At 40.5% G+C, this 12,736-nt stretch overlaps 1 protein-coding gene across 2 annotated transcripts; it reads left to right on the forward strand.

The window, feature by feature from the left end:
- Positions 1-4: 4 nt before the first annotated feature.
- Positions 5-12,697, forward strand: LOC127843139 (uncharacterized). Of its 2 annotated transcripts, none has more exons than XM_052372981.1 (8): positions 5-114; positions 5,698-5,831; positions 7,039-7,144; positions 8,083-8,244; positions 8,665-8,789; positions 9,463-9,527; positions 10,273-10,398; positions 11,683-12,697. In XM_052372981.1, the coding sequence occupies exons 1-8, from the start codon at positions 66-68 to the stop codon at positions 12,002-12,004; spliced, it is 1,089 nt and encodes a 362-aa protein (XP_052228941.1). In that variant the 5' UTR covers positions 5-65; the 3' UTR covers positions 12,005-12,697. The 2 variants fall into 2 exon arrangements, with proteins under 2 accessions (XP_052228941.1, XP_052228942.1); XM_052372982.1 differs by having other exon boundaries at positions 12,544-12,697.
- Positions 12,698-12,736: the final 39 nt, after the last annotated feature.

Raw genomic sequence — 12,736 nt, forward strand, 5'->3', positions numbered from 1 at the left:
CGTATTTATGTCTAACGGTACGTCAGCTAGAGAGAGCTCCTCAGTTGGGATCTTGCGTTCACAGGATGAAGACGACGATTGCCATACTCCTGCTTGGTTTATGCTCGCAGCATGGTAAGTGGCCTCTATTTGGATGCTTCACAAATAATTTAGCCTTGCTCTGCGAAAAGGGGGTTTAATGCAAACGCGTAAAGTGTCGTCCCAGATTAATCAGGCTATTCAGGGGCGTAACTTACCGTCTAAACTCAAGTTTTGCTAAGAAGACACTTTCTTTAAACGTTAAATATCATACAAGAATGAAGTGTCGTCCCTGATTAGCCTGTTCAGACTGAACATGCTAATATGCGACGGCATTTTTACGCACATGCATTGAACAAACTTTTCACAGAGCAAGGCCCAATGAGAATATATTGTTAAATTATAATTATTGTTCAGGGACATTCTTTTTCGCCTATTTCAGGGGTTTAGAAATGCGCGAATATTAATTATTTACAATATTCTCATTCTTTTTTTTGTAATAAGCGCTAAAATTTAAGCCGCCAAATAATATTTTTTCATAACAAATGACACTTGAGAATACTGTTAAATCATTCATATTCGTCGCCTGTAAATTTCGCGTTTTTTATGAAAAAAATATACTTTTTCGTTGACACGTTAATTCGTGGAATTCCGAATTTAGAAACATGAGGTGTTTCGTCGGTCACTTACCGATGTGTTTGTGGAAAATGCTTGATTCGGTCCAATCAGTAAATGAAGGAAGATTATTGGTCGAATAATCATGGCTTCTTTCTTACACATCATTTTTCAAAATTATAAACCATGCGACTTTTATATTCCATGGACTTTTTTTAACTTACGATAATGTTTATCTTACGACTTAAATTTAAGCAATTAAAACACACGATAAATGTTCTCCTGTGATTATTAAAAAAAATAGAATTACTGAAAATAACTAATTGTTCATGTTTTGTACGTATCAATTTTATTTTCTTGCCTCGTAATAACTCGTATTTTTTAAGTTTGCCTCACGGTATTAGATAATTAAAACTCAATGTATGTATTCAAATATGTGTTGTCTTAAACGCACGAATTTAGTTTAACTCTTACACAACACACTGTATAATTATGTATTGACAGTGCGTTGATGAACAAGGCGAGCGGAATACGGAGCTGAATATCGTAAAATAAAGCTCTCATTGCAAGTGCAAAATTATGGACCGCGTTCTGTAAAAACTGGACATAATGCATATGCGTAAAGTGTCGTCCCAGATTAGCATGTGCAGTCCGCACAGGCTAATCAGGGCCGACACTTTCCGCTTTTATGACATTTTTCGTTTAAATGAAGTCTCTTCTTAGCAAAAGTCCAATTTAGGCGTAAAGTGTCGTCCCTGATTAGCCTGTGCGGACTGCACAGGCTAATCTGGGACGACACTTTACGCACATGCATTATGCCCAGTTTTCTCAGAACGCGGCTCATATATGCGCAGATAACGCAAGAATCAATATTTTTCAATCAACTTCGTTTGTTTATCAGCCGTTAAACATCTCTGTGTGACATTCTAATATTTGATTAACGTATTGTTTGTAAGGAGCAACTTTCGAGAAAACATGGCTCGATGCACTGCGAAATTGTCGCTCCAGATTAGCCTATGTTGTCCGCACAGGCTAATACAGGACGACACTTTCTGCTTTCAATTAATTTGTGTCTAAAGGATGTCTCTTCTCAAAGGAAATCCAGTAAACGTGAAAAGTGTTGTCCACGTTCAGCCTGTGCGGACAGCACAGACTGCAGAGGCTAATGTAGAACGACACTTACACACATGCAATAATGTCAGTTTTCCCAGGACCTGACTCATTCAATCTCTTTTATAAACTTTTCATAGTTTTAGGGCCTATTTAAGCCAAGGGTTAGGGTCAAAGCAGTTTGGTACAATGAGCGGATTGTAAGAGCTCAGCCTCTGTAAAAAGGGGGTTTAATACATGTCCGTAAGATGTCGTCCCAGATTAATCAGGGACTACACTTTTCGCCTTTATGATTTTTTTTTCGTTCAAAGAAAGAATCTTCTTAGAAAAAATCCAGTTTAGGCGGAAAGTGTCGTCCCTTATTAGCCCGTGTGGACTGCTGAGGTTAATCTGGGACGACACTTTAAGCATAAGCAGTGAACCCCCTTTTCACAGAGCGAGACTCAGCCCTTTCAATTGGCTCATTGTTCATATTTCTTTTACCCTTTACATTGAACTTACTAGGCCCTTCAACTATTAAAATTGTATAAAAGTGACTCATATACGTGAATGAACAGTGAAAATTATCGATAATTTAACTGTTTACTGTGAAATGACGCCATTTTTGGACTAAAAACGTCATTATCTAAGCGAAATTCTTAAACTCTTGACAATGTATATAAACTGAGAAAAAAGCATAAAATAAAAAGAAAATTTGTTGGATTCTGTGGAATATCAGTTTTAATTCACTCGTGATCGTAGCAAATATATATTTCCACTCGTGACTGCGCCACTCGAGAAAATACTATTTTCTATGATCACTCGTGAAATAAAATCGATAATGCATCGAATCCAACAAATATTCTCTATATATTGTGTGACATTACGAGAATTGTTTATGCATTGTATCAAATAAACCAATCACTGCATTAGCACGGTTGGCCTGTATGAAATAAACCAATCACTGCATTAGCACGGTTGGCCGATTGGTTTTAGTGTTAGACTGACCCCAAGGTATAAAATAAACCAATCACTGCATTAGCACGGTTAATAAACAAATCACTGCATTAGCACGGTTGGCCTGTATAAAATAAACCAATCACTGCATTAGCACGGTTGGCCGATTGGTTTTAGTGTTAGACTGACCCCAAGGTATAAAAAAAACCAATCACTGCATTAGCACGGTTAATAAACCAATCACTGCTTTAGCACGGTTGGCCTGTATTAAATAAACCAATCACTGCGTTAGCACGGTTGGCCTGTATACAATAAACCGATCACTCGATAGCACGGTTGGCCTGTATAAAATAAACCAATCACTGCATTAGCACGGTTGGCCGATTGGTTTTAGTGTTAGACTCACTCCAAGGGAGTATAAAATAAACCAATCACTGCATTAGCACGGTTGGCCGATTGGTTTTAGTGTTACACTGACTCCAAGGGTCAGTTTTTCGAGCCCAGTTGTGTTTTTTTCTCTTTCTTAAACTTTATTCCAGTGTTTTTACTGTAGCTATTAAGTTCCAATATTTGCATTAATAACCTTTAAAGGGTCCCTTTAAATGTTAACAAATATGAAATAGCATTACAAAGATTAATGATGGTACACGCGGGAACTCGTTTAATTTATTTTATTTTTACTGACAGTGACAAAATGACGGCAATTTATTACCAAAATGCGACAAAAACGAACCGGAATATGCATCATAAAATGATAAAATGATAAATGACTCAGCCCTCCAGAGCGACACACAAAGATAGCATTATGCAGATAATCACATGTATCGACGTTAATGAAGACGTTAATATCTGCGTTAACACAATGGAGCGCTTTGTTTTGCAATGACAGGCGTAAAGACAGAAACTGTCGTCATGACATCTGTAATTGACAGCTTGCTACACGCAAATCAACGCTTTTCGTGTACGCGGTGAACATAATATACTAAATAGTTTTCCCCTATAATGTAAAAGCGACAACTTAAAGCGAAAATACATGCAACATTTTGCACATAGAGATTCCCATAACCATACCTTTCCTTCCAGGCCATTTTAAGCTGAATCGATTTAAGCAATAAAAAGATATGTCATGTATAAACCAAGAAAGAACTCGAATGTTTTAGCAACTTCTTTTGCGGCCGTTTTCTCGTGGAGTGTAACCTTTTTTTCAATGTGCACAATGTTTTACTGTTGTCTCTAAGTTAATCATAGTTCAGGGATTTAGTAGTGTACCCCTCTTCATGCCCTACCACTATCTCCAAAAGATAAAACCCGAACAATAGTTTAAAGTGTAAAACATGCTTTCGAGTCAACTATGATATTTTTTAGAGAGTACAGCCCTACATGACACGATTATTTAGCCTTCACGACACGATTATTTAGTATACTGTAATCTCGAGATTGGAAATTGCATAGACATATTTCAAAACAATTTATTTTCCGTTTTTTACTGAGCCATAACTGCTTACTTGTTTTTTTCTCTCCAGATTACATGTGTAACTAGTGGTATGTGTTCTCTCCAAATTATATGTGTAACTAGTGGTATGTGTTCCCTCCAGATTACATGTGTAACTAGTGGTATGTGTTCTCTCCAGATTACATGTGTAACTAGTGGTATGTGTTCTCTCCAGATTACATGTGTAACTAGTGGTATGTGTTCTCTCCAGATTACATGTGTAACTAGTGGTATGTGTTCAGCGCGAAAGCAAACACATTTTCTTGCAAAAAAAGCTGCATTTGTTTTCAGCGACGGAGCACTAATATTTGTTTAATAATGACATCTCACTTTGTTTTTGAGCTTATTGATGGAAGACATTATATTTGTTCCTGAACGAAATCAAACCGTTTTCCTGTGCAGTGTGCGACAATATTTGTTCGTTAACGTAATTTCGTTTGTTTTCAGTGGCGAAAGCGACCATAATTGTTAATAATAAATCAAATCAACCCATTTATGCCTAGTGGACTCTCCAATCCTTCTAAATTGGATCAATTTATTTCCAAAATTAGGGATGTCCAGAATGTTTATTTCTATATTAAGAATATTTCTAATAGAAATTCCTTTAAGCAAACAGCGCTGACCCTGATGAGACGCCGCATAACGCGGCGTCTCATATGAGTCTTCTCTGTATGCCAATGCCTTTTTAAGACGCTAGGCATACATGGGTTAATATATAAATATAATTAAGTTTCAAGCGCTACGAGCAACAACAGTGGTTTATAACCGATAATTCACTTTTTCTTTTGCTTGAAAGGCGATCATGTTTTGTCTATGAACAAATCTCACTTTGTTTTCAGAAGTGGAAGCTAAACTATTGTTTCTCTGTTTACGAAGTTTCACGTAGTTTTCATCGACGAAAGTCACCAGATGGGTGTATAACCGAGACATCGATTTGTTTTTAGGCGCTCACGCGAACGTGTTGTTAATTTAGGAATGATCACTTTGTTTTCTGCCCCGGAATATACCATTCTGTTAATTAAATCATTAAGCCTTGATCTGGGAATACTGTGCTTAATGCACGCGCGTACAGTCTCGTCACATATTAGCCTATGCAGTCAACAAAGTGTTATCAGGGACAACACCATGCGCTTTTACGGAATTGTTCGTTTAAAGCAAGTCTCTTCTTAGCGAAAATTCGGTTTCGGCGGAAAATGTCGTCCTTTATTAGGCTGTTCGGACTTCACATACTAATCTGGGGCAACACTTTGCGCATATGCATTTAACACATATAACACAGAACAAGGCTTATTATATATCAAAGAAATCCCGATCTGTATTTTAGCCCTGAAAAGTACTAATTTGATTTAAAAACACTTCTCACTTTGTTTTCATCGCTTTCATATCATTTAAATTAAAAAATGACTTCTCACATTGTTTTCAGAGCTTTAATATATATCATTTTGATTAAAAAGGACTACTCAAATTGTTTTCAGCGCTTTAATATTATCATTTTGATTACAAAGGACTTCTCACTTTGTTTTCAGCGCTGGGACAGATGAACCCAGCGATGCTATCGCTGCTGGGTAGAGGCGGTGCTGGCAGCATGGGCTTGGGTATGGGAGGCATGGCTGCTCTTGGAATGGGAGGAATGGAAATGCAGGATTTAATGACAATGCAGGTACGTATGTCGTCCGTGTGTCTTCGATAACATGTCGTCCGTGTGTACCCGGTTACATGTCGTCCGTGTGTACCCGGTTACATGTCGTCCGTGTGTACCCGGTAACATGTCGTCCGTGTGTACCCGGTTACATGTCGTCCGTGTGTACCCGGTCACATGCGTCTGTGTGTACCCGGTTGCATGTCGTCCGTGTGTACCCGGAAACATGTCGTCCGTGTGTGCCCGGTAACATGTCGTCCGTGTGTACCCGGTTACATGTCGTCCGTGTGTACCCGGTTACATGTCGTCCGTGTGTACCCGGTAACATGTCGTCCGTGTGTACCCGGTTACATGTCGTCCATGTGTACCCGGTCACATGCGTCTGTGTGTACCCGGTAACATGTCGTCCGTGTGTACCAGATAGACGTTTTTCCGTAAGTTTATTTGAACTATTTTGAACATCATTTCAGTCATTTGACATGTAAAAAGCCCATATGACCTTGACCTTTAACCTCAAAATCGATAGGCGTGTTTATTTCTTTAAAGCAACCATCACATTAATTAGGATGATGGTAGGTTTCAGCGTTCTTAGGACATTATGAGGAAAGACATTGTTTTGGTCCGACCATCCGACCGACCTACCGAATGTCTGCGGACTGCACAGGCTCATCTGGGTCGACTTTAAACACGCATGCAGTAAGCCCCACAGACTCATCTGGGTCGACCTTTAACACGCATGTAGTAAGCCCCACAGGCTCATCTGGGTCGACTTTAAACACGCATGCAGTAAGTCACAGGCTCATCTGGGTCGACCTTTAACACGCATGCAGTAAGCCCCACAGGCTCATCTGGGTCGACTTTAAACACGCATGCAGTAAGCCCCACAGACTCATCTGGGTCGACTTTTAACACGCATGCAGTAAGCCCCACAGACTCATCTGTGTCGACTTTAAACACGCATGCAGTAAGCCCCACAGACTCATCTGGGTCGACTTTAAACACGCATGCAGTAAGCCCCACAGACTCATCTGGGTCGACGTTAAACACGCATGCAGTAAGCCCCACAGACTCAACTGTGTCGACTTTAAATACGCATGCAGTAAGCCCCACAGGCTCATCTGTGTCGACTTTAAACACGCATGCAGTAAGCCCATTGTCCACAGAGTGGAGCTCAGATAATTTTATACCCGTTAAGCTTTACCAAGTGAGTTATTCTTGTCTCCACCAGATGATGAGCCAGATGTCTGGCGGAGGAGCTGCAGGCGGCGGTGCCGGCGGCATGGATCCCACCACGATGTTAATGCTCAGCGGGGCCGGCGGTGGCGGAATGATGGGTATGGATATGACCCCAAATTGTGATGTTGATCTGCCTCCAAAATTGTAATGTTGATATGACTCCAAAATTGTAATGTTGATATGCCCCCAAAATTGTAATGTTGATATGACTGCCAAATTGTAAGGTTGATATGATCCCCAACTTGTAATGTTGATATGACCCCAAAATCGTAATGTTGATATGACACCCATATTGCAATGTTTATTTGACCCCCAAATTGTAATGTTGATATGACACCCAAATTGTAATGTTGATATGATCGCCAAATTATAGTGTTGATATGATCCCCTAATTTCAATTTCAATACGATAACGTTTATATGGCCATCAAATTGCACTGTTGATATGACCCCAAAATTGTACTGTTGATATGACCCCCAAATTGTACTGTTGATATGATCCCCAAATTGTACTGTTGATATGACTCCCAAATTGTAATGTTGATATGACTCCCAAATTGAATTGTTGATATGATCTCCTAAATTTCAATTTTAAAACGATAATGTTTACATGCCAATCAAATTGTAACGTTGATATTACACCAAAATTGTCATGTTGATATGATCCCCTATATTTCAATTTTAATACATACTGTATATATGCCCGTCAAATTGTATTGTTGATATGACCACCAAATTGTAATGTTGATATGACCCCCATAGTGTGATGTTGATATGATCCCCACATTGTACTGTTGATATGACCCCCACATTGTACTGTTGATATGACCCCCATATTGTAATGTTGATATGACCCCCACATTGTAATGTTGATATGACTCCCACATTTTACTGTTGATATGACCCCCACATTTTTATGTTGATATGACCCCCACATTGTACTGTTGATATGACCCCCACATTGTAATGTTGATATGACCCACACATTGTACTGTTGATATGACCCCCACATTGTACTGTTGATATGACCCCAATAGGCAACGATATACTTACCAACATGATGATGATGAACATGCTCAACGACAACCAAGGTCAGGGTCAGGGTCAAGGTCAAGGGCAAGGTCAAGGTCAAACCCAAACGCAAGGGGGAAACACCATGGCGTCTCGAATCGCAGAAATGCTCGGAGACATGGGCACAGGTAGGTTTGTATATAAATCGACCACGCAAATTGTATAATGGTTTGTTTTTAAAGATCAATCTTCCCTTCTCTAATTATAGCAATTCAACGATAACGTCTGTCAACTTCTTAGAAAATAAATTACCATCAAATACAGACAACGGTAGAAAACAGTGTTTTGAAAGCATTATTTCGAAAAAAAGCCCAAAACAACAAAACCCACCACAAAAGTTCTTTTTAGTCAGCCATCAACCGATGGGATATAAATTCCTCCAAATTATAAAATATTAGAAATAACCGCGGAAGACATGTCTGTTATAGATTGTTAAATGGCTTTTGTTCAAGAAGAGAAAAGGAACTCTTTAGAACAGGCCCTTCGTTTAGAATACAGAGGGATACTAGTACTCAATTATTTAGTTGGATGTAACATCTATTCTACAGGCATCACGCCAGCCCAGCAAGAACAGATCTGGATGTACCTCACCATGAATCGTTTACAGCCTAAGATCATGGAAGCAGTGGCCAGTCCTCTCGACCGAGTCCAGCTCGAGAGAGACGGTGTCATGGTAAGTTATGCCCCGCTTATATTGCCCCCGCTGTCACGGTATCATGATAGGTCATTACCCGCTCATATTGCCCGCGTCGCGACGGTTGCATGGAAGGTTATGCCCCGCGTATATTGCCCGCACTGTCACGGTATCATGAAAGGTCATTCCCCGCTCATATTGTCCGCACAGCGACGGTTGCATGGAAGGTTATGCCCCGCTCATATTGCCCGCACTATCACGGTGCCATGGTAGGCCCGTCCCGCTCGTATTGTCCGCACCGCGACGGTTGCATGAAAGGTTATGCCCCGCCTATATTGCCCCCACTGTTACGGTTACATGATAGGTCTTTACCCGCTCATATTGCTCGCACCGCGACGGTTGCATGGAAGGTTATGCCCCGCGTATATTGCCCGCACTATCACGGTGCCATGGTAGGTCCCGTCCCGCTCGTATAGTCCGCACCGGCAGATTACATGTTTTTTACATAAAAACTTTGCGGTTCTTATATAACTACAGGTTGTTCAACTGAGTACCTGGCGGTTCTTTTGACTATAGGCTTTTTTACTAAATGCTTGACTTTTCTTATTATTCTTTGTACATGTTTGTTTAGCGGGAGATGCGGTTCTTATAACCATATATGTTAGTGCAGCGAGTGATGTGCGGTTCTTATACATGTTTTTGTCACTTTCAGGGTATCACTGAGCCCCAAATGATGTTCATGCTCAACTCCATGTGTCCCGCCCCCACCGGCTGCAGGTAAGCTCGAATTTATTTTCCACCATGGTTCTGAACAGCCTCTTCTTGGACATATACTGGGAAACTGGGTTTAATGCACTAATATAAATAGTTGACCCAGATTTTTCTCTGCAGTCAACACAGAATAATCAGGGACGACGCTTTCCGCTTTTATGGAATTTCCGTTTAAAGGAAGTCTTTTTTTTAAAACAAAAATCCGCGTTATGTTATTCATGATTAGCTTGTGCAGACTGCAAATGATAATCTGGGACGACAGTTTTACACTCATGTATTAGGCCCAGTTTTCAAAGAACGAGGCCCTTATAATACTTTGATAAGCATATCATCTTTAAATATGATGTATAAAAGTATATACTTTGTCGTTTCATTCCTTAAAGAACGTAATCTCATCTTGTATACCCCTACGACCGAGGTTAGATAGTGTGAGATATAAATCACTGTGTCGGTCGGTCGGTCGGTTTGTCGGTCAGTCAGGGTGTCCGAATGAAATGTTATGTGGAAAGGAATAAGTTTCTATATCGAAAATTGAAACAAGGCATCACCATATAGCGTTGTATGAGCAAAACCCTTCCTTTATTCTAAGCGTTCCAGAGATTTACAATCGGACATGGTTGACAAAACGGTCCGAGAGTGATAGTCACGTTTGTGGCGTATTTCCGATTCCGGTTATGACAAAGTTTGGCGTTTTTCCGGTTCCGGTTGTGACAAAATTCTAGCTTGATTTTTTTTTCCGGTTCCGTTGCAGGTTCCCGATGTGCGAGGCCACAGAGATCCCGTTCAGCCCCGAGAGCTTCTACGTGTGCCGCGGCTGCCCTCGCTGCAGGCTCGACAGCAGCCAGCAGTCACTGTTCAACCTTTTTCAATCTCGAAGGTAAGGACTTGTATCGAAGTTAGACTCTGGGAAAATGGTGATGAATGCGAGAGCGTAATGTGTCCTCCCAGAATAGCTAGTACAGTCCGCACAGAGCGTAATGTGTCCCCCCAGAATAGCTAGTACAGTCCGCACAGAGTGTTTAGACTATTAGGGGAATCCATTTTTTTTTTCCTAACATTTCCTAAAATATGAGAAATTAAGAACGTTTGCTGACTCCAAGTTAAAAGTATTATGAAACACTCCATTCTGTGGAAAGTTTAGTCCATTCGAGAGTACAACTAATTCAAAATCGCACCGCTGTGGGGAGTTTAGTTTAATTAAGAGACCTACTTGTTTCAATACAACCTTCACTGTTGATAGTTGAGCGCATTCTAGATACCACTAAAGCAACCAACAATTTAAGAAATGTAACCATATTATAAACACCACTCATTTGCATGGTACTTTGGTTTCAGGATTGCATGGTCTCTTAGTGGAATCGGTCTCATACCGCTTTTGCTCTGCCATTTACCGCTGCCATTTTTTCGATCGCGTTTAGCATTTACTGCATTTGCAATCACTAACCTATCATGTAACAATGTACATCATCGCATGCAAGCGCTCCGCTGTATTTCAAAATCCAACGCAAGTACCAACAACAATTTGTTTCAAGAGAACAGGAAATATTAATGTTATGAGATAACTACGCCATAATAATATTATCAAGTTTTAAATAACCACGTTTGTATCTGTGAATAAATACGACGACGACTGGCACACATGTGTGTGTGTGTGTGTGTGTGTTGATTGTTTATAATGTGTAATATACGGGGCTTTGGAACATTGACTCTAGGATTTTCTGCGATATACATTTTGACTCGATTTTACAATGTTAAAGTCAAAATGTACATAGACAAAATCAGATCGACTCTCATAAATGTGGACACGAGTCAGTTATGACTTAAGACTTTTCGAATCTAATACCGTAAAGGCATGATGGTTCTTGGGTTTGTTTTCGTTGATTTCGTGCGTAAAATATGAGATACTAACGGAAACTTGTGTCCAATGTTTACATGTTTTAATACTACATTAACATATGGCATAAAACACATGAATATCAAACGTAATTCATGCACACATCCTGCGTTTGTTTCGCAATCCATATACATCAAACAGAAACGAAGAGCAGTACACTACACTGTGTACTTAGCCGACACTTGACATTTCTTCAATACAGTACCTATATATAACTTGCGTTGGGTTACACAACACTAACTCAGTGCATGCTTTCTTTGTCAACAGGGGCCGCACCGGCGGAAACAGCGCAGCAGGCAACGACATGGCCCAGCAGCTCGCTATGATGAGAATGATGCAAGGAGGTGGCGGAAGTAGCAATCTCCAAACTCTTGCGCTTCTCAACTCCCTCCAACAGCCGCAGACGTCGCCAGCCCAACCCCCTCAGCCCCCTCAGCCTGTGACCTCGGCGCCCCAATCCCCGGCCGCTCAATTGACCTCTGCCCAGCTCCCGGCCGGAGCTCCTCCATCACCCGAGTTCATCGCTTTCATCAAGCAGCGACGAGAGCAGATGCGCACGCAGAACCAAGCGGCTAGACCGCTTATGTAACCAAGGCAACAGAGACATAGCGAACGAATTAATTAGTTTTTCATCATTGAGTTTTTAGTTGTACAGAGCAAACAGAAAAGCGATGAAAACTGCATTCACCACGTTGGACATTATTGCAACCGTGTTTAAATTTGCGCTACGAATGTGTTACAAACGTTTCAGTCAACCAACGTGCATCGTTTTTTAAAAGTCACGCATTTAATGTGAGCGTTACCCTAAAACATTTCCACAGCAATGGTGGTGTGGCGAATTGTCTGCCTTTAAGCATTTTATTGCGCTTTGAGTGCGAGCCTGGGACATTTGCAGCCATTACAGTGGCCGATCGAAACGGACAAGCTAGCTGGCATTCTCCGGCAGTGCTTTTCGTCTCAAACGATCATCACTGATATATTACTTTTTCTTGAAAGCCTGTTCAACTTTGATATATATATATTTGAAAGAATGTTGTTTTTTTGTTTTGTGACAGTTGTGGTTCTTTTAGTAAGATATTGTTCTTGTATAATGTGGACTATGATGGTTCTGATGATGTTTGTTTGCAGACGCGGCCAGAGCAGCCTAGCGGGAATGGCCTTCCAGAAGTGAGTCACGTGATCTCTCGCCCAGCGATTCGCATCATTCACATAACATGTGTACCAACTATTTACTTAGAAAATAATCGCCGAGGCATTGCTTTAAATAAATTTATAATATAAATGTTTTGTGTTTATTCGTCTTTTTTGTAAATTACGCATA

This window comes from Dreissena polymorpha, chromosome 8, assembly GCF_020536995.1.
Source record: "Dreissena polymorpha isolate Duluth1 chromosome 8, UMN_Dpol_1.0, whole genome shotgun sequence".
Taxonomy (NCBI): Eukaryota; Metazoa; Mollusca; class Bivalvia; order Myida; family Dreissenidae; genus Dreissena; species Dreissena polymorpha.